This window comes from Mustelus asterias, chromosome 26 (genome assembly GCF_964213995.1).
Source record: "Mustelus asterias chromosome 26, sMusAst1.hap1.1, whole genome shotgun sequence".
Taxonomy (NCBI): domain Eukaryota; kingdom Metazoa; phylum Chordata; class Chondrichthyes; order Carcharhiniformes; family Triakidae; genus Mustelus; species Mustelus asterias.
The window spans coordinates 25273274-25296631 of NC_135826.1; the positions used below are offsets into that span (position 1 = coordinate 25273274).

The 23358-nt window shown below is 41.5% G+C and overlaps 1 protein-coding gene across 1 annotated transcript in view; it reads right to left on the bottom strand.

Moving 5' to 3' along the window:
• Positions 1–23358, bottom strand: part of atp5f1d (ATP synthase F1 subunit delta) — a 32301-nt gene that overhangs the window by 3575 nt on the left and 5368 nt on the right. The window contains exons 2-4 of the mRNA XM_078198294.1: positions 20703–20856; positions 14438–14526; positions 6950–7084 (exon numbers count right to left, since the gene is read on the bottom strand). Of these exons, the coding sequence (XP_078054420.1) occupies positions 6962–7084; positions 14438–14526; positions 20703–20856 (366 nt within the window). The 3' untranslated portion in view covers positions 6950–6961. The remainder of the gene's footprint in view (positions 1–6949; positions 7085–14437; positions 14527–20702; positions 20857–23358) is intronic.

Genomic DNA, 23358 nt, shown 5'->3' on the forward strand with positions numbered 1-23358 from the left:
CTGCGCATGGGTTTCCTCAAGGTGCTCCAGTTTCCTCCCACACTCCAATGATGTACAGGTTAGGTGAACTGGCCATGTTAAATTGCCCCTTGGTGTCAGGAGGATTAGCAGGGTAAATATGTGGAGTTATGGGGATAGGGCCTGGTTGAGATCGTTGTTGGTGCAGAGTCGATGGGTCGAATGGCCCCCTTCTGCACGTTGGGATTCTATGATGATTCAGCAGAGAATGGTGATTTTAGCAGAATGGCGAAAATGTGGTACTTGCTACCACAGGGAGCGGTTGGAGCAATTGTGTAGATGCATTTACAGTAAGAAACAAACATACAAGGAAGTAGTAAATAGATGGGTTGCAATGATAAATTTAGATGAAAAAAGATGGCAGAAAGCTCAACAAGAGCACAGACACTAGCATGAACAAATTGAGCCAATTGGCCTGTTACTGTGCACTATATCCTGTGTAAAGTACAAAGTTTGGTTAATTTTCCCGGGAGAGAGAGTAGTTGGCAATACTTTAGCCAGGAAAAAAAGATGTATTTCGTAAACTAGAACATCCCATAAAATTGTAGAAATAGCTGGGGATTAATTTCAAACTTCCAGGTTTTAAGGAATGCTGCAAAACTATCAATATTTCATTATGCATAATGAATGGCCAGTTCTAAACATGTAATCTATTCTTGGCTAAAAAAGCAGTTTACCAGTATGGGCCAGTCAGATGGTGTTAAATCCTACAGCACTGCTCAAAAGGCAGAGAATTCAGGCCACTTTCTCTCTGCCAATTAATGCTACCAACAACAGACTAACTTGTTATTCACCTCACTGCAGTTTGAGATCTTGGTGAACACAGAACAGCTGCCTACACTAACTCATTGTTTGTGAAGTGCTTTGAGATCATTCAGAGACATGATAGTGTGCAAAGCAAACACACATTTTCCTGTTAAGTTCCTGAACTGAAAGGTTTGAGAGAAACTCCAAAATTTCTGATCTACATACACAGCAGATGCAAAGCAAACTCTTAGATAAAGGCAAAATACCGTGGATGCTGGAATCTGAAAGAAAAACAGAAAATGCTGGAGAAACTCAGCAGGTCCGACAGCATCTGTGGAGAGAGAATAGAGCCAATGTTTTGAGTCCAGATGACCCTGCGTTAGAGCTCTGACGAAGGATCATCCAGACTCGAAACATTGGCTCTATTCTCTCTCAAAACAAGCTTTGGTTTTGCAGAATCTAACTTTTTTAAAAACAAAATTGTGCTGCAATTTAAAAAATAAAGATCAAGAGGCTATGTTGGATCAGTTCAGACCTCAACCTCTTCCAGGACTGCTTTTTCGTAGGTTCTCTTTGAATCTCCCTTCAGATTTATACAAAGATACTGACCGCAACCCAAGAAATTATCTACAACTAAAAGTGGAATAATTTTTAAACCAATTACACATTAATTATACAATGCAAATCCAAAGTAAATGTTTGAATTCCTAGAATTTCAACTTTTTTAAAAGTTCCTCATTCTGCCCACTATTTTATCTCCAGGTTCACAAGACGCAATGTCTCTTCCTTGGGCAAATAAAATTAGTAACAACGATTATAATTTTAAAAAAATTAGCCTTGCCTTAAAAATAGATCATTTACATCAATCATATGTTTTTATTTATGGCGTGATATTAAAATGCTTCCAATAATCAATACAACATCAGACATGGCATTTCGCAATGTCAATACCGCGATCATTATTTTACTGCAATATTTTCTATGTGATGATCACAAGTGAGCCCAATCCCATCCACGTAAATGTACTTTCATCAGTAGCCTCCTTGACATTACAAAAACAGAAAATAGGTGCAGGAGTAGGCCATTCAGCCCTTCGAGCCTGCACCATCATTCAATATCATGGCTGATCATGCACTTTCAGTATCCCACTCCCGCTTTCTCTCCATACCTCTAGATCCCTTTAGCTGCAAGGGCTACATCCAGCTCCCTCTTGAACATATCTAATGAATTGGCCCCAACAGCTTTCTGTGGTAGAGAATTCCACAGGTTCACAACTCTGAGTGAAAAAGCTCTTCCTCATCTCAGTCCTGAATGGCTTACCCTTTATTCTTGGACTGTGACCCTAGTTCTGGACTTTCCCAACATCGGGAACATTCTTCCCGCATCTAGCCTGTTCAGTCCCATCAGGATTTTATATGTCTCTTTGAGATCCCCTCTCATTCTTTTAAATTCCAGTGAGTACAAGTCCAGTCAACCCAATCTTTCTTCATACGTTAGTCCTACCATTCCGGGAATCATTCTGGCAAACCTTTGCTGGACTCCCTCAATAGCAAAAATGTCCTTCCTCAGACTAGGTGACCAAAACTGCACACAATACTGAAGGTGTGGCCTCACCAAGGCTCTGTATAACAGCAGCAAGACATCCCTATTCCTATACTCAAATCCTCTTGCTATTCAAATCCTCTTCCTCACCGCCTGCTGTACCTGTATGCCAACCTTCAGCGACTGTTCCACCATGACACTCAGGTCACGTTTCACTTCCCCTTTTCCTAAATTGCCACCATTCAGATAATAATTTTCCTTTCTGTTTTTGTCACCAAAGTGGATAACCTCACATTCATCCACATTATATTGCATTTGCCACTCAGTCAGCCTGTCCAAGTCACCCTGCAGCCTCTTAGCATCCTCCTCAGCACACACTGCCACCCAGCTTAGTGTCGTCTGCAAATTGAGATATTCCATTCCATTGTCCAAAACATGAATTTGAACAGCTGGGGTCCAGTAATGAAACCTGCAATACCTCACTAGTCACAGATGGAATTTAACTCGGACAAATGTGAGGTGATGCAATTTGGAAGGTCTACTGCAGAAGGAAAGTACACAGTAAATGGTGGAGCCTTTGAAATATTAGCATACAGAGGGATCTCGGCTTACAGATCCACAGTTACCTGAAGGTGGCAACTCAGGTGGACAAGGTGGTCAAGAAGGCGTATGGCATGCTGGCCTTCAACGGTTGGGATGTTGAGTATAGGGATTGGAAAATCATGTTGCAGCTGTATAAAACTTTGGTTAGTCTGCATTTGGAATACTATGTACAATTCTGATCGCCACACTTCCGGAAGGATGTTGATGCATTGGAAAGGGTGCAGAAGAGATTTACCAGGATGTTGCCTGGTTTGGAGCCTATGAACTATGAAGAAAGGCTGAACAAACTTGGACTGTTTTCACTGGAGCATCAGAGGATGAGGGGGGACACGATAGAGGTTTAGAAAATGATAGACTTGGATAGAATGGATAGTCACAGTGTCTTTTCCCCTAGGGTCGCAGGGTCAATTACTCAGGGGCATAGATTGAAAGTGAGGGGGAAAATTTAAAAGAGATGCAAGGGGCAAGTTTTTCGCACAGAGGGTGGTGAATGCCTAGAACGTGCTGCTGGAGGAGGTGGTGGAAGCAGATTGCATAACAACGTTCAAGAGGCATCTGGATAGATACATGAATAGGCAGGGAATAGAGGGATATGGACTACGTAAAGGCAAGAAAATATTAGGTTACAGAGACATCTGTGTCGACACAGACTTGGTGGGCTGAAGGACTGTTCCTATGCTGCACTGTTCTTTGTATCTACTGTCAAACCCTTAAGTACCCTTTGCCAGCTTATCCTAGCCAATGCACGTCTCATACCATCAAAGTTAGCTTTCCTTAAGTTCAGGACCCTAGTCTCAGACTTAACTGTGTCACTCTTCATCTTAATGAAGAATTCTACCATATTGTGGTCACTCTTCCCCAAAGGATCTTGCACCACACGGTTGCTAATTAATCTTCGCTCATTACACAATACCCAGTCTAGGATGGCCTGCTCTCCTTATTAGGATAAGGAAGTCTCACTGATTTTCAACCCACTCCTTAGTTCAACACTCAAATATCAATGCAGGTGGGCAGAAAAGCAGTAAAATGGAATGAGGGGATGTATTTGGAGGGGGTTAAGCATGGCAATGGGGGGGGAAAATAAGAGGTCTAGATGAACTGAGGGAGCTTGTCCAGAGATGCCTGAAGATGGAATTAAGGCAGCATATGGAATCCTTTTGTTTACTGGCCGAGGCACAGAGCATAGAGCAGCACGGTGGTTAGCACACTTGCCTCTCAACGCCAAGCAGTCGGACTCAGTTCCGGCCTCAAGTCACTGCTTGTGTGGAATTTGTACATTCTCCCCATGTCTGTGTGGGTTTCCTCCGAGTGCTCCGGTTTCCCCCCACACTCCAAAGATGTGCGAATTAGGTTGATTGGTCATGTTAAATTGCCCCTTAGTGTCAGGTGGATTAGTCAGGTAAATACGTGGAGTTACAGGGACAGGACCTTGGTGGGATTGTTGTCGATGCAAGCACGATGGGCCGAATGGCCTCCTTCTGCACTGCAGGGATTCTATGATTCTAATGCAACCCAGTTCCGATGAGCTAATTTAGCAAAAAAATCAAAAAGAGCACCCTCAAATAAAAACTGGCTTTGTTGAGACAGTCACTCATGGAAAAAAAATCCACATTAGCTTTTTGAATGTTGGAAGGAAAATAAAATATCAGCTACAAATAATGTATCCTCCAGGAAGGATAAACTTGGATACCACAGACAGACTGAATTATATCGTATAGCACTTACAAAACGTGTCATCTAGTGGTGGAACTTTAGCAATGCAACTGCATCAAAATCAAGTAGCAGTGGCCAAAACATGCAAATACACATGAATTATTCATGCATCTTCAAGGCTCGAATTGTGAAAATCAGTGTGTATAGCCTGTAAGCCACAAAGATGAAAAATGTTCAGATGCAGGGCAATGGCAAGTTAGTTGATCTTGGTCTATGTAGCTGTAGGGCATGCTCCTGAGTTAGTTGCTACCCAAGATGCGCACTTCGGCTCACTGTCTAGTGACAACATCCCAGGCCTCTCAATCCTGTTAGAAAGTATATCTCACAACCTGATTTCATGTCAGATCTATCACAGTTAAAAATCGAGTGGAAACCAGTATGCTGCAGCTATTTACAACTCTTCTTACAAATAAGATTTGCGGGGTTTAACCTTCTTAATTAGTTTTAAAAGCGTCACATCTTTGCTGAAAGATGGACCAGAATTTCGATGACTGAAAAGAATGTTAAGCTCGTGTTCAAAGGAACACTATTCCTTATGGACAGGAGGAAGGCTCTAAAGCACTACGACAGATAACCAGATGGGGTAGCTCATCTCAAGGGATATGAAAAGCTAAACACCTAAAATATAAATATACTACATTTCAATTGTTCAAAAAACAAAGACTAAATTGAAAAATACTAAAGCAAAATTACGCTGTATTAAACCCTTTTTATGGCACCAAAATCATTACCCCATCTCAAAAGGATTCCAATAAATAGCATGAATATATTTGGAATCAAAGGGAGTATTCTGCAGAAGAGGAGTGATCAAAGCCTGGCAAGCAGCAACTGGGGCCAATAAAACCGCTTTGAACTTGACATACGCATATCAAAACCACAGAAATCACATTCTTCATGATAGTGGAGGGGGAAACACGATGCTACTGCAGCAGCACAGTGAGGCTTTTCATCATGGTTTGAGTCATTGCATCCAGTGTTTGTTGAATAGATTATCACACGATTCTAAGAAGCAGAACCCTCGAAGCTAAAAGTACACCTGTACAAATGATGCAGTGCAATGCTTCCACATACAAAAGCAAGGTGCTATAATATTTTCAGTATAAGAAGCCTCATCTTTTATTATGACCATTAGATTTTAGAAAAAAGATTAAGTTTTGAACTGTCTCTTTTAATTCAAGGCAAAACAGAAGGGCCTGGGAGAAAAGTTGGCGCTAAGTTGTACTGAACTCTTCAACAGGCCCACATGATTTGGTTGTCATGAGGATAGGTGGCCCAGATCAAGTCCTATTGCAAGTCAAGTACTAGCTTTAACATCTGACCACCTCAGAGAGAAGCAGCTATGAGCACATATACAGACTGTCAGATCGAAAGTTGGAGAAGGTGACCCACAACAGTGTTGCTGTGCTAAGCAGAAGAAAAAAAGATTACTTTTGGGTTATTCACTAAGCAGAGGGCTGGTGATGACAGAACTCATGTTTGAGGAAACCAGCAATGTGAAAAATGAAAGACCGAGGAATCACCAGAGCGTATGTACCTTGCAGCAAGAAATCTACTTGATTATACACAAAGGGTTGATCGAATGGGACTTTGTTTAAAAGGACACTGGAAGATTCACCTTAAAGGAAGCATCCTGTTAGGGCCGGGAGGAGTTGAACTTTAAACTCAAGGCTACATGTCTACCTAGAGTGCAACACAATGTAAATTGCAGTGAGGTTAAGGAAGGAGATACCTGTTCTGCATTTTATTGTACTGCTTGACTATTAAGTAATGTTTAGTTAACATTGATTTTGGTTCCTTTGTTAACATAAAAGCCTTAAAAGTGAAATCTTGTACAAATAGTCACAAGCTTGTATCTCTTTTTAACAGATAAAAATCTCTACTGGGATTGCAACACTATTTGAACCAAAAAAACCTTGATTTAGACCCCCTGGACAGATTTAATTTAGATTGTTTATATAAAAAATACTGAATGACTGCACGGTTTTATTAAAAAGCTGGACTCGATGCTTTTGCACTTTGTCTGAAAATAGTAAAATCAATGGACCACTAGCTCGTACAATTCTGAAATAAGGATTTGATATTTTTTACCTTCATGGAAAAGGCAAGATGCAGACACCAGCAAACGCATTCTTGATATTTATATACTTAGAAGTGAAGACATGCGCTCACTGCTCTTGCTAAATGCCACCTTTCAATTACTGCAACTTAACTGCCAGTTGTGCAGTCATTCAATATTTTTTCTATACAAAACAATCAAAATCAATCCAGGGGGCCCAAACCAACAATGTAACCACAAAGACATTGCTCAATTCAAATAAGCTCTTACCTATTAATCAAGTTACTCCAGCGCTTTTACGATTGCTTCATTAGCTTCTATGCTAATTAAGACCTCAGCCCGTTGCATCTCATCAGAGGCTGATGACAGTTCAGCGTTAGCTTTGTCCAGGTTAGCCTTCGCAGCCTGCAACAAAAATTCAAAACTTTTAACATCCCAGCAGTGAAACATCATATGCTCCTCCTTGGTATCGTTTAAGTTTTACCTCAACAGAATAATGCAAAACTGCTTTGCTGGGGCAGATTTGACACAGTAAGTGGGTACATATAGTCCACAATCCATTTAGTTGGGCCATCCAACAGGAGTTATATTTTCACACATAATTACAAGTACAAAATTAAATAGCAACGGTCGAAAGGAAAATATGCAAGCAATATTCATTAGATAGTGCAAAATCTGACCCCCAAAAATGACGACATTTTGCACAAATAGCAGTACTTTCACATGGGAATCTTTATTCAATCCAATTTGGAAATACTGTTGTCAGTTTATACCATTCCAATGCATGGCAAACACATATCCTCAGCATGGCCAAGGTGAAAATGTTCAATGTTCGAGAGTTTAACACAGGTATTCACATTTACACCTCAAAATCAACAGGAAAGTGACACAATTTCTTCAATATAGAATGGATCTACTTGCCTACCAATTTTGTTTAAAAACTTATTAATTCCAGCAAAGAATGCGATCCATAATTGGAACTCATAGCTTGGGCCCAGCTCAAAGTATACCCCATACAAGCCAGAGGCTGCACAGTTTATATTTTTCTTAATTGAGAAACCAAGATGAAGGGTAAAAGGTCCATAGTGCAGAGCATGACCAAGTTTACAATTAATCATAGGAGTGTGGATTCAATCAGCTCTGCCCCATTTGCTATGCAAGGAACTTCTCATTAAAATATTGAATGTAGCGTGCCCTTTTTTGACAACTGCACAGATGACACACATTAAGCCACTGAGAACCAGTGGTATAATAACAGCACTACCAAATCCACGGTACAGTATAAAACCTTAGCATTAATAGAACATTAGAGTAAAACTCCAAGATCATAAAGGATGGTGATGTTCTTCAGAGACCCAGCAAGCCATTTCTCAACTGGCTTCCAAATAATATCCATTTGGTCTCCAATGACAGTAAAAGCCTTGGCCAGGAGATTACAAGAAACAATCTAATTGAGTTCAGTTTCTCTGCTTGTGAAGTGCGCCTCAATTGATGCCTACTAAAAGCATAGCCGAGATTGCAAATTTGTGGCATCATCACTCAGGCACTGCTTTTATATCCTCTTAGCGTCACCAGCCCTGAAGCTCACAAGATAGCAATAAATAAGCTAAAGGCACAATAATCTCGCACATGCACATACAATCACAATTTAGTACTCTGCAGGCAACTTTGAAATATCGCTTCAATAACCATCACGGTGATATGTAAAATTATGCACAGGGTATTATTATACAGTCCCCCTTCTGTAACTTTGATCCAATGTCATTAGCAAAGAATCCCATGCCTCTCAACCAGTGCTTTTGTCTTCAAAAGAGTTTTGGTGAATAACCTTTATGGACTGGAGGTTCATTACTATGGCCACTGCTGTTTTTAATCTACATTACCATTAAAAACTTTGACTTGTGGGGTGGGGAGGCGGTGACAATGCACAATTTCCAAATTTGCACAATATATTGAAGATAATAATAGGCTTCAAGTGGACAGACAGGGTGGTGGAATGGACAGACACATGGCAATTGAAATTCAATGGAAAAAAAATATTAGATGATACATTTTGGCAAGAGAATGAGAAGAGACAATACATGTGAAATGGTATAATTATGAAGGGGGTGCAAAAAGAGGGGAGGCCTGGTGGAGCCCCTGGCCTCTGCCACCTTCGAAGATTTGTGAACAGGGCAACTAATCAGTTAATAAATCGGACACAATATTCAAGCAATTGAAGTACAAAATCAGGAAGTTATGCTAACCCTTTATGAAATACTAGATTGCATTGGCACAATATTTTAGGAAGAATGTGAAGACTTTGGAGAGGGTACAGAAGAGATTTACTAGAGTAGTTCTGGGGTGAGGGACTAGTTATATGGAAAGGCTTGCAAAAGTTGGAGTTGTTCTCCTTCAATCAGAGAAAGCCAAGAGGAGATTTGATAGAAACAATTAAAACCATGTAGGGTTCAGATAGAGTAAAAGAGGAGAAGTTGCTTCCACAGGCTGAAGGATCAATAACCAAAATTTATTGCCAAAAAAACCAGGTGACACTCAGGAAAACCCTTTTTTTAAAAAAAGGGGTTAGTTGTTACGAGGGAACAAGGATCCAGTGTGCCAGTATGTGAAAGATATAGCGCTTAACCTCTAATCATGAGATATGAAGAGTAGGGCAGTACATCAAGAACAGTGCGCGAGTGGACAGGAAGAGGTCCCAGAGAGAGAGAGAGAACCAGGAAAGGAGCCACCGAGAGGAGACCATCCCCGATGGAACCACTGGGGAAGAGAATCAAGAGACTCTGAGCAGTAACAAAGGCTGCAGTTGGCAAGCATTAAGTAATAAGCGCCCAGGAAAAGCCATAGAGATCCAAGAAGGTTGGGCAACGGTAACCCTTTGGAGCAATGCTGTTCTGCTCAGTGTGCCTAAAGAGCTGAAGTTGTGTTGATGCTGGAGTACTGACATAGCAATCCAGGCAAATGGAGTTTTGGGGAAACAAAATTAAAACTCTCCCTGCAAAGTGACCAGCCACTGAGGGAATGAATCCCAGGCTAGATCTTTTAGGCTGGAGACTGGAATCACTTGTGAGAGTGTTTCAATGAGATTGGATAACTCGTGATGTTTAGCGGCATCTGGGAGAGTTGCTGTGAAATCCATGGTATGTCTTGGTTGCATTTGCCATTTATTGTAGAGTGTTGTTTTCAACCATAGCTTGTCTGTTAATTCACATGTGCCTCATGTTAACCCTGAATGTTGGAGAAGACAGATATTGTAAGATGTTTTATCTTTCTAACCTTGTATAGTAAAATTTATTCTATTTGTTCAAAAGACGTGGAACCTTGTGGTTCTATTCTCTTAGCAAGAGTCTGGAATTTCAAACTTTGTCTGCTTTAAACAGACAATTAATGGTCTCAAACTGGACCATAGAATAAACTTGCTTATCTGGTCAAGGATAACAAATTGGGCTCCATCTGGGATTTTCAACCCACCGACAGATATGAATGCTGGCGTGTGCCGCGGTTAAGGCTGATATGATTTTCACGGTGACTTTATCACCCTGGGGACTAATGGATACAGATTCAATAGTAGCCTTCCAAAACGGAATTAAAATGGAATTGGATAAACACTTGGAGAAAGCATTGTCGGTATATGGGGAAGAACAAGAGGAACCAGAGGGCACAACCTCAGGCTAAAGGGACAATCCTTTAAAACAGAGATGTGATGGAATTTCTTCAGCCAGAGGGTGGTGAATCTATGGAACTCCTTGCCGCAGAAGGCTGTGGAGGTCATTGAGTGTCTTTAAGACGAGAGATAGACAGGTTCTTGATTAATAAGGGGATCAGGGGTTATGAGGAAAAGGCAGAAGAATGGGGATGAGAAAAATATCAGCCATGATTGAATGGCGGAGCAGACTCTATGGACTGAGTGGCCTAATTCTGCTCCTGTGTCTTATGGTCTTGAGAGCAGCAAAATAACAGTTCATGAGATGTAAAAATAGAGTTTCAAGCCCAAGTCAAAGTTTCAAACTCTTCATTAAAAACCTTAACTGGTATCATGTTTGAAATTCTGTGCACATATTGTGTGGTCAAATAAATCAGTAAGCAGACCTACGCATTCTTTTGGAATTGGAAATATTAATGCACAGGATGCTTGGAGCTAAAATTAAAAGGTCAACAGTTCCATTCGGCACAGAAAAAACACAGCTTTATAAGATTTCATTTGTCAGCAAATACTTCTTCCAGGCCAATAGATCACAAAAAAGCAGGTTGTGTTGAGGTTAATCACACCCAAACTCGCTCAATGGCACAAGTAATCAAAATATGCAAGGCTTCATATTAGCACAGAAATTAACGTGAAGGATATTCTCATATGAAAAAATAGCAATAGGGCTGGGTAACCTTGAATTAAATTGTACAATAGATTGTCTTGTGAAGAAATATAGTGAGCTGAGCAAGTTACACAAGACATCATGGCACAATTTCACACCATAGATCACTCATCTGAGAAATAATCATTGCAGGGAAAGGTCTTTTAAAAACTGAAATGGTCATAGTGTTGTGTAAAAATTGAAGGGAGCGCTCAAGACATTTGCTGATCTATTTGAACCAGAAATAAGGGGCTCTGATAGTTTACCCAGTGAGCAGTTAAACCATTAACTTAACTGATTCCCCAGGTTATAACTAATCTGATTGGTCCCATGATCCCATCGTTATGGAGGTGAAAATCAGCAAAGGTTCCCTTATCAAGTGACATTTGTTGGTCAATAAAGTGAGAACAAATTACATCAGTAAAAGGAAAAGCGTCAACAGTTTACATAGCGACAAAATGGCGAAGGAAAAAATACTTTACTTGCAACTCCAATGAGTCAGACACAGTAACACTCTATGTGACCTCTAGTTTATAAGTGCATCTCCAAGACTACATTTTCTATTATTTAAAGCAAGTTAAGTTGAACAGAAATAGCTACCTCAGCTAAACTGGTGGTGAAACAAAGTGCATTTGGAAGTCTTATTTAAGGGATTTTTAAAACTTTGGAATCAGAACATGCACAAAAAACTGCAGCAATTGTACCTTCAATGCCTCCCTTTTAAGTAAATTACAAACTTTGTGGATGGGATATCAATTTCAAACTTGCAAATGTAACCCACAAATAATTGTTAAAAAAAGTACAAGGACATTCAATTGCTTATTCAGATATGAAATTATTGAAGACAGTATATTAACTGATGTGCTTAGATTTGGATTCATATACAAAAGCATGTGACGTGTCCTAAGAGTCAAACTTATCTAACGTTGAGAGCAGAAGTCAAGAATTTCAACCCCTGATGTGCCTCGGAGCAATTGTGCACATGCAGACCGGGAGCAGGATACACATGCCCAGATCGACATTTTTACAAACTAAGTGAAGATGGTTCAAGAGAAACCCTGATAATCAAAGGAGGCTCAAAAGAAGCCCTGAAGATCCAAGGAGGCAGCTAAAATTTGGTGACTCCATACTGTGGACCTCTGGGGCAAAAGTACCACTTTGGAGCAGTAATGTTCTGCTCATTGCAGTCAAAGATCTGAATTTGTGCTCGAGTTGGTACTTGAGTAAATACGCAGGAATCTCGGGGAATGGAATCTCAGGGGACGAGGCTGAAACCCTGCGCAGTAGGCCATTGTTGATGTCGTTGAGTTGGAGAAACATTTGGAGAATTTCCAAGTTAGGTCTTCAAAAGATGAAGACCGGAAACTCTCGTGACAGTGAAATTGTTGCAGTGAGACTGGTTTGCCGAGTGGTGTTACTGATGATGGGTTGTTGAGAAATCCGTGGACTCTGTCCTGGTTGCCCGTCATTTATTGTGTAGTGTGATTTGTTCAACCACAGTTTGTCTGTTAATTCAAAAGTACCTCACATTAACGGATCAGATATTGTAAACTGTTTTATCATTCTGACTTGGTTTCGTCATTTAGTTTTGTTTGTTCAAAACCCGTGGAATCTTGTGGCTTTACTCACTGAGCAACTGTTCTGAATCTCAAACTTTGGCCGATTTAAACAAAACATTATTGGTCCCTAACCGGATCTTAGTAAAAGCCTGGAGGTCTGGCCTAGGCTGATCAGTAAAGACTGTCAAAAAAAGCCAAACTGTATCATATTATTTTGGAAGTCTTTGGATTCTAAAACACTGAACAGGTCAAATTCTTGCTCAAAACATCATAGAATGCATTGAGCTCATCAGGGAGGGGTGCATTGGTGCCAGTGATTTTACATGCCTTCATCTTGCAGTCTTTGCCATAGTCAGCAGGGGTCCATGTGGGGCTCTAGATTAGTCCGGTACTGTCTTTTGGCATCTTTGACAGATCTCCTTACATCATATCTGGCTTTCTTGTATAGGTCAGGGTCACCCGACATGAATGCCTCAGATCTGGACTTCAGCAAGCAGTGGATATCCCTGTTCATGGTTTCTGGTTGGGAAACACATCAGATTTGCTTCTTTGGCACACAGTCTCCTGCACACTTCCTAATGAAGTCAGTTACTATAGGGGCGTACTCGTTCAGGCTGGTCCAGAGATTTTAAATACTGACCAGTCTACTGACTCCAAGCAGTCCCATAGGAGATCATCCGATTCCTCAGACCACAACTTTCTGTGATGGATTCTTCCATTTCAGTTTTGTAAGCCGGAACAGGAGCACAATCACAATCTTGTGGTCTGATTTGCCAGAAGTGTGGGGGAGAGATGAAGCTGTAGAAATGTCTGATAGTTGTGTACCAGTGGTCAAGGATGTTTGGGCCTCTGGTGGAACAGGAGACATGTTGGTGGTATCTTGGTCAGACGTTCTTGAGCTTTGCCTGATTGAAGTCCCCGGCCACGATGAACAAGGCCTTGGGATATTTGGTCTCAAGGCTAATTGTAATGCTGCATATTTCGTCCAGTGCGGTCTTCACGTCTGCGTTGGGTGGGATGTAAACTGCTGTCAGGATAACTCTTGCAGAAGGTAGTAGGGGTGGCATTTTAGCGTCAGGAATTCTAGGTCCGAGGAGCAGAAGCTCGCCAGTGTTGCTACGTCTAGGCGCCATGAGGTGTTGATTGGGAGGCAGATCCCACCTCACCCAGCCTTGCCTGAGGCCGCTGTACAGCCCATCTGGTGGATTGAGAAGCCCTCTGGTTGTAGGGCACAGTCCGGTGAAGCAGAAGTGAGCCATGTCCGCATGAGACAGTGTATACAGCAATCCCTCGGTTCTCTTTGGAAAGTGAGTCTGGCTTTAAGTTCGTCAGTTTGTTTTCCAAAGAAAGGACATTTGCAAGGGGTAAACTGGGGAGGGAGGGGTCTTGGGACCACTTTGTATCACTCTCACCTGCAGACCTGCATGTTTTCCACACTTCTTGGAGTGATTGCTTCTTTTCGGGCCTGGGAGATGGTGATAGTAGTATGCGGTGTTAAGGATATCGGTGCATCCATGAAGGAGATAGTCATCGATTTCAGGAAGCCGCTGTCCACATCAATGGGGACGAAGTAGAAATGGTCGAGAGCTTCAAGTTTTTAGGTGTCAAGATCACTAAACACTTGTCCTGGTCCCTCCATGCTGAATCACTTTTCAGAAAAATGTTTCAAATCAATAAACACGTAGTCAGTTATGCAGGCACTGGACAATAGCATCCTTAGAAGTTACCAAAATTGTCCAGGCAATCCGGAATATCACAATAAAGGTTCAAGACCCAAGCAGAGCACGTTAATGTCTGACTGGACCAGGGAACATTTCAATCTTAATTGACAAAACACAGGAATTTGTACTCACAGTTAAGTCTAATTCATCTAGAGCTGCTGCTTCTTCAGCCAAGAGTTGAACTGATGAGTCCGCATTCACCGTCACAGAACCACTGCTCACTAGAAATCAGCAAACAATATATTTCAATCGTGCAAAACCTCCAATCTTTGTGCTCGATTATTTCTGGTGCAATACATCATTTTTTCTCTTGCAACTCTGGTCATTAATTTGTTTCCAATACTTTTGAACTTGAAGTTTATTTATTAGTGGCACAAGTAGACTTACATTAACACTGCAATAAGCTTACTGTGAAAATCTGCCTTAACGTTACTGTGAAAATCTGCCCAGTCACCACACTCTGGTGTCTGTTCGGGTACACCGAGGGAGAATTTAGCATGACCAATGCACCTAACCAGCACGTCTTTCAGACTGTCGGAGGAAACAGGAGCACCCGGAGGAAACCCACTGACACGGGGAGAACGTGCAGACTCCGCACAGCCAGTAACCCAAACTGGGAACTGAACCCGGGTCCCTGGTGCTGTGAGGCAGCTGTACTATTCTCAAACACACCTCTGACAATTATTATTCTTGATGTGGAGATGCCGGCGTTGGACTGGGGTGAACACAGTAAGAAGTCTCACAACACCAGGTTAAAGTCCAACAGGTTTATTTGGTAGCAAATACCATAAGCTTTCGGAGCGCTGCTCCTTCGTCAGATAAAGTGGAAATGGAAATGGAGTGGAAATTTCTACTCCATCTGACGAAGGAGCAGCGCTCCGAAAGCTTATGGTATTTGCTACCAAATAAACCTGTTGGACTTTAACCTGGTGTTGAGAGAATTATTATTCTTAACATAGTACATTTCATTTAGAATAGCACCCTGCACTGCCAGAGAGTGATCACTGGTTTCAACACAACAAACCAAAACCAGAAAGACAGGTTCAACCATATCAGTATGGCAGCAGTCTCTGAAAGTGTTAATAAAACACTAACGCAGTAAATATCAAAAACAGTATTGGGTAACAGAAATAACTAACATAGTTCGTAAGGCAATAACTTTCCACCCACCCAAGCAATGATACCCATACTCTATTTCCCGGAATTTTTCAGAATTAGCAGGATTTAAAAGCATGTTTGTATAAATGTGGGCATTGTTAATTAGCTAGTTACAGACACGTCCCTGCATTGCCAAGTGAAACACGGACAAGAAATTAACAACAGTAAAATTATAAATTGTCAAATTAGTTTTTGAAAAGATTACGCAATGAGGCTAGATAAATCAAGATTATATAAAATCCATATATACCATAAACAAGTGGTTTAAATGGGACAATTTGTATTTTCACAGAATGTACGCATGGTTGGGCGGGAAGGAAACGGTTACGGTTTTCAATAGTATGCAAATACCAGCACATTATTTTGGAAATGCTGGAGGCCACAAAGCGATAGGGTAGTAGTATTACCACTAGACTAGTAAGAGACTCAGGGTAACGTTCTGGGGACCCGGATTCAAATCCCACCTCGGCAGATGGAGAAATTTTAGTTCAATAAAAATCACGAATTAATGACCATGAAATCATTGCTGTAAAAACCCATCTGGTTCTCTAATGTCCTTTAGGGAAGGAAATCTTCCGTCCTCACCTGGTCTTGCCCATATGTTACTCCAGCGCTTCTCGGCCTTTTGGCTAAGATCAAGTGTAGTTATGCGGATGCTGCACTTGGTTGAGGTCATTAGGTTACATTGAAGCTTCATGTGTTTCATATGAAGCAATTTTTAAAAGCGGCATCTTGGCCTTTTGGCTGGGATGCAAATGAGCTCAAGTCTTGGAGGAGTTATTGCTTTCCCTCCTCCAATCAGCTTGGCTCATGTAGATCAGGCCCAGGACATGGTAATTTGGTCGCTTGCCCTGTCTTGCCAGCCTGGATCGGAAATGTCTCAACTTGTTGAGACTCTGAATTGGATTTGATTTGCTTGAATTGGAAAAGTACAAAAAAAATAAAAAAAATGTTACTCCAGATCCACAGCAATGCGGTTGATTCTTACCTGCCCTCTGAAATGGCCTTGCAAGCCACTCAGTTCAAGGGTAATTAGGGATGGGCATCCAATGTTGCCACAACCAGCAATGCCCACATCCCGTGAAAGAATTTCATAGAATCATAGAATCTTTACAGTGCAGGAGGCGGCCATTCAACCGGTTGGGTCTGCACCAGCAACAATCCCACCCAGGCTCTAACCCCGTAACCCCACATATTTATCCTGCTAATCCCTCTGACACGAAGGGACAATTTATCGTGGCCAATCAACCTAACCCACACATCTTTGGACTGTGGGAGGAAACTGGAGCACCCGGAGGAAACCCACGCAGACACAGAGAAATTTAAAACAAGGAAAGCAAAAGCCATTTTTTCCTTTTCAGATAATAGATGAACATTGTCCAGTTCAGCAAATAAAACATTATCAGTGTCCATTCGACCCATTTCAACCTTCCTGTTGTGTGCCATTTTAACTCCACACCTCGCGCTCATGCCTCCATGTCTGTCCTTGGTCTGCTGCAATGCTCCTGGAAAGCCCAGCATAAGCTGGATTAGCAACATCTCATCTTCTGGTTGCAACCCTCAAGACGCAATGTTGAATTCAGCAACTTTAGAATGTGACCTTTCTCCTTCATCTAAAACCCTTGATTTATGACATCCCACGCAGCCTCAATGCAACCCCCTCTGCTCCTCCCACAACAGACCACCTTACTTTAAATCTTAAAGTTGCTACTTTTTGTTGCCGTTTCTACAGCTCTTTTAACACAGAATCACAGAAACCCTGTAGTACAGAAAGAGGCCATTCGGCCCATCGAGTCTGCACCGACCACAATCCCACCCAGGCCCTACCCTCATATCCCTACATATTTTACCCGCTAATCCCTCTAATCTACGCATCCCAGGACACTAAGGGGCAATTTTAGCATGGCCAATCAACCTAACCCACACATCTTTGGACTGTGGAAGGAAACCAGAGCACCCGGAGGAAACCCACGCAGACACGAGGAGAATGTGCAAACTCCACACAGACAGTGACCCAAGCCGGGAATCGAATCCAGGTCCCTGGAGCTATGAAGCAGCAGTGCTAACCACTGTGCTACCGTGCCGCCCTTCAGTCTCCCTCCCTTCAGTCCCGATGAAGTGTCAAAGGACTCAAAACGTTAACTCTGTTTTGCTCCTTACAGATGCTGCCAGATCTGCTGAATTTTTCCAGCATCCTTTGTCCTTGTTTCAGATTGCAGCATCCGCAGTAATTTGCTTATTTCAATAGATGGTTGGTTTTGCTGCAAGGACAGTTCATGGATTAAAATTAAAATTCCATCCATTCATTTTAAAATGCCAGCAAAGCACTCAGAATTTCCAATGATAGAGGGAGCTGTGGAAAATATGCTTTTATTGTAAATGAATCTGTCAGAAATGCATTTTACAGAAAAAATGTTACGGTAAAAGTGCCTTTTAGCTATTGCCTTCATTTTAGAGCATGGGAGAAAAATGGCCACACTGTTTATTTTATGCAAAAATAAATCTGAACAATAAGGTCAAGTAAATTGTCAAAACCCAATACAGCCATGAAGACATGAATATATCTCATACCTAATATGAAAAGGATTACATTTTATTTTGCAGTTCCTACTTAGCCGCCTCCTCTCTAATAGGCACCATTTCATTCAAGAAACGCGTTGTTTCGGAGTTTAAGAAACTCATCCGCATCCAGCTATTCAACTGCGAGGACCACAATCCTCATTTTCCCCTGCTCATATCTGATTTATTATTGTCACATGTACTGGGATACAGTGAAAAGTATTTTTTCTCACGTGCTATAAAGACAAAGCATACCGTTCAAAGAGAAGGGCAGGGCTCAGGATATAGTGTTAGTCATAGCTAGGGTGTAGAGAAAGATCAACTTAATGCGAGGTAGGTCCGTTCAAAAGTCTGATGGCAGCAGGGAAGAAGCTGTTCTTGAATCAGTTGGTATATCACCTCAGACTTTCGTATCTTCTTCCCTGAAGGAAGAAGGTGGAAGAGAGAATGTCCAGGGTGCGTGGCTTCCTTGATGGAGTCAGTGGATGGGAGGCTGGTTTGAGTGATAGTTCACAACCCTTTCTACTTTCTTGCATTCTTGGACAGAGCAGCAATCATTAAAGCTTAGATACATCCAGAAAGGATGCTTCTTATGGTGTATATGTAAAGGTTGGTGAGAGTCGTAGCAGACTGTACACTTTTCAGTGGTAACCACTAGGTAGAAAACAGGAGAATCTTGCTGATTTACCTAATCAGAAGTACTGGAGGGACATTTTAGTCTATTTAGTTCTTTAACATGCTATGCCCAAATTTACTCAATCAGAAGAGTATTGTCTGGACAAGTTAGCTTATCTGCAGCTATCAAATTGTAGCTGATGTGCAAAAACATGACAACATTGACCATCACATCACACGCAACGTCAATTGGTATTGGGTTTTGAAGAAATGCTGTTTTGATTTAGTTTATAGTTAATCAAATCTCAGTTTTTTGGGGAAAATTCATTTCCCCAAAAAGTAAAATGAGGCCAGCAACAGTTTAAAAACTGATAGAAAAAAAGGGTCTTGTGAGAATGTGAAGAAAAACAAAACAGTCATAGAATCCCTCGTGAAGAAGCCATTCGGCCCATCGAATTTCTGACTATCTTACCCAAGCCCTCCCCCCACTGCTCTATCCCTGTGCATTTACCATGGCTAATCCATGTAACCTACACAACTTGGGACACCAAGGGGCAATTTAGCACGGCCAATCCACCTAACCTGCACACCTTGGACTGTGGGAGGAAACTGGAACGCCCAGAGGAAACCCACGCAGACACAGGGAGAATGCGCAAACTCCACACAGTCACCCAAGGATGGAACTGAATCCAGGATCCTGGCGCTGAGAGGCAACAGTGCTAACCACTGAGCCACCAAAATTCAAATATTGACAATCTTTTAAGGAATAGAATCATGGGAGCTTACACCACAGGAGACCATTTGGCACATTGTGCTATTTGAAAGGGCTGCTTAGTCCTTTTTTCTGTAACTCATCTTCATCCTCAAGCACCTGTTCAACATCCTTTTAAAATTACGGACAGTATCAGCTCTCACCACCTTTTCAGGTACAATGTATCAGATACTTAAAACCTGAATGAAAAATATGAATGAAAATTCTATTTGTTTTGCAGGTTGGGGTTAAATAAAATCCGGGGAAGAGTTAAGAAACAAAAAGAGATAACATAGACAATAAGGGAGAAGGTGGCATAGTTTAAAGTGCCTTGTTATACATGGGTTCAAATCCCACCATGGAAGGGAAATTAAATTAATAGATCTGGAACTGCTAGCTAGCTAATGATGACCAGGAAACTATCACTGGTTACCCTAAAAATCCATGTGATTCACTAAAATCTTTTAGGGAAGGAAATCTGCCATCTTTACCTGGTGTGGCCTACACGTGACTCCAGATTGGCAGTAATACGTCTGACTCTGAACTGTCCATGAATGTGTACTTCCATTTTAGAATCTATTCATTTTTATACTAGTTTCACATTTGAAAAAGATGTATATTCATTCGGTTTGATTCTTATTCGCTAAGTGTGCCAGTAAGTACTTGTACTTGAAAGCTTTTCTGCCAGTGAATAAATCCAGTAAGAAGTTTAACAACACCAGGTTAAAGTCCAACAGGTTTATTTGGTAGCAAAAGCCACACAAGCTTTCGAGGCTCTGAGCCCCTTCTTCAGGTGAGTGGGAATTCTGTTCACAAACAGAACTTATAAGACACAGACTCAATTTACATGAATAATGGTTGGAATGCGAATACTTACAACTAATCCAGTCTTTAAGAAACAAAACAATGGGAGAATCAATTTAGCATGGCCAATCCACCCAACCTTCACATCTTTGGACTGTGGGGAAAAGTTTTAAAGCTTATTTATTAGTGTCATAAATCACCATAGCAGGTAATTGCATGCTGTCTAAGAGCCTGTAACAGTGCTGGCATTGTTAATATTACAAAAGGTATCAACGCAAAGAGCCGCACAAGGATTATCAACACTTTCAGCATTCAACTTACTGAGAGATAAAAATACTTAGCAACACAAATCCTTCATTTTACTGATGTCCATCTGGTTTAAAATATCAGTGTTAATTGCCTATAGTTTATACAACTGGCAGTAGAAAATGACATTGAGAATTTATTTTAACTGTAATAATGAAATTCCATTTTAAAATTGCCCTACTTCACATACAGGAATTGACATACCAAAATACTTGCTCTGTGCACCCTCTTCATCAAACACAGTTACAATTCCAGGCTTTAGCACCTGTAGCGTGGGTACATGGGCAGGGAGAATGCCAAAGCTTCCCGTCATTGTTGGAACATCAACTTGTTTCACATTGGCTTCATTATAAAACACCTGATGAGAAAAAAAAAACAAGGTAAAAGCCAAAGAAATTGCCTCAAGTCTCCTCACCCCTCATTTCTCCCATCTTAGTCAAAACTCTGGTAAAATTGTAGGTCAGCGTTATAAATGTAACATGAGTAACATTCAAAAACAACTCGTCACCAGAATCACTGCCATTGCAAATAAATTGTAAACTGAGATACAAGTTTTCCATAAGACAAATGCTGAAAGTCACACGTTCCATCTTCAGACTATGCTGAGCTAATCTCTGGCGCAAAAGTAGAATCATAGAATCCTACATTGCAGAAGGAAGCCATTCGGCCCATCGAGCCTGTACTGACAACAATCTAATCCGCCTGACACTAAGAATCAATTTAGCATGGCCAATCCACCCAACCTTCACATCTTTGGACTGTGGGGAAAAGTTTTAAAGCTTATTTATTAGTGTCATAAAGTAGGCTTACATTAACACCACAATGAAGTTATTGTGAAAATCTCTGAGTCACCACACTCTGGCATCTGTTCGGGAAACAGGAGCACCCGGCGGAAGCCCAGAAACATTACTGTTGACCAATTATCCGAATTGCAGGGATAATATAGACAGAGGATTTACAGAAATGGAGGCAATTTAACTCATCAAGTCCATGCCTAATTTAGTTGCCACACCGTTACTGGAAATGTGTGCCTAGATATTACAAGGAGAAGATTGAGATCAAATGCCTCCAGGCATCAACTAATCCACAGACAGTCAATGTAATCTTCAACATGAAGAATGACCACTTGTTTAGGTACAGGAATACAACCAGTGCCACTGTTTCTATATCATTTACAGGAATCTGTAGAAACTTTAAAAAAAAGTACAGCACTAAATTTTCCCAAGACAAAACTATACCACTAGATGGCTCTCTTTTGGTTGAGGAGAATATTCAGATCTCTGTACTCAGAGCTGGGAATATTTGCTTTCTCAAAAACTAGGAGTGACGTCAATAAATCCTATGTTTGGAGACACAGCTAGCACAAAGGACAACGATTGTGGGGTTGTTGCCGGGGGGGGGGGCGCGCGCAATCATCTCAACTTCAAGATACCACTCAGTAGTATTCCAGGCCCAGAAAGCCCCAGCTACCTTAATTACCTTCCCTCTGTCATGAGGTCGGAAGTGGGATCTTCGCAAGTGATTTATGTTCAGTTCCATTTGCAATTCAGTTAACGAAGCAGTCTTGCCCACATGCTGCAAGACCTGCACAACACTAGAAAGATAAGTGGGAAGTAACATTCACGCCACACAAGTGGCAGGCAGTGAACATTACCAACAAGAGAGTCTAACCACCTCATTTCAATAGCATTACCATCGCCAAATCCCCCACCATTAACGCCTTCGGGGTGAACAGTGACCAGAGCTTAACTGAACCAGCCACATAAATACCGTAGCTATCCAAGAACATCAAAGACTGAGAGCGATTCACTTCCTGACTTTCCAATGCCTGTCCATCATCTACAATGATAAAGTCTGAAATATGATGGAATACTCTTCACGTGCCTGGATGAGTGCACCTCCTATAGCACTGAAGAACTCAACACCATCCAGGAAGAAGCAGCTGCTTGACTGGGACCTCAGCTGCTACCTCAAACAATTGCTCTCCCTCCCCCTCCCCACATTTGAAAGATGCACCATAGCAACTTGCCAAGATGTCTTCGACAGAACGTCCAAACCGCTGATCCCCATCACCTAAAAGAACAAATCAGCAGACGTATAGGAATGCCATTACCTGCAAGCATCCACCAGGTCCCACATCATCCTGATTATTTTAATATCACTAGGTCAAAATTCTGGAACTCTCCCAGCAGCACCGAGTATAACTACACTATATGGACGATAGCAATTCAAAGTGGTGGCTCATTACCACCTTCTCAAGGGCAACTAGGTGTGAGCAAATGAATGCTTTGCTTGCCAGCAATACCATGAATAAATACACTATCATTTTAGCTGCAGATCCTGTATTGCCGAATCTGTATTTGAGTTACATATGCAAGGAGTAGGGCCACTCAGCCCCTCGAGCCTGCTCTACCATTCAATAAGATCATGGCTGATCTAACTGTAACTTCAACCCCACATTCCTGCTTACCCCCCGATAATCTTTCACCCCATTGCTCATCTGCCTTAAAAATATTCAACAACTCTGCTTCCACCGCCTGAGGAGAGTTCCAAAGACTCATGACCCTCAGAAGAAAATTCTTCTCACCCCTGTCCGAAATGAATGACTCTTTATTTTTAAACAATGATCCCTCGTTCTAGTTTCCCCACAAGAAAAAAACATCCTTTCCACATCCACCGTCAAGACCCCTCAGGAATTTAAAAGTTTCAATCAAGTCCCCTCCCTTACTCTCCTAAACTTCAGTGGATACAAGAGCTGCCCCCAACATAGATTTTATTATTAGTATAGATTACTAGACAACAAGGAGTTATGGGGACGGGTGTAGGCAACAGGAAAGATGAAGGCATGGGCCTGTTGACA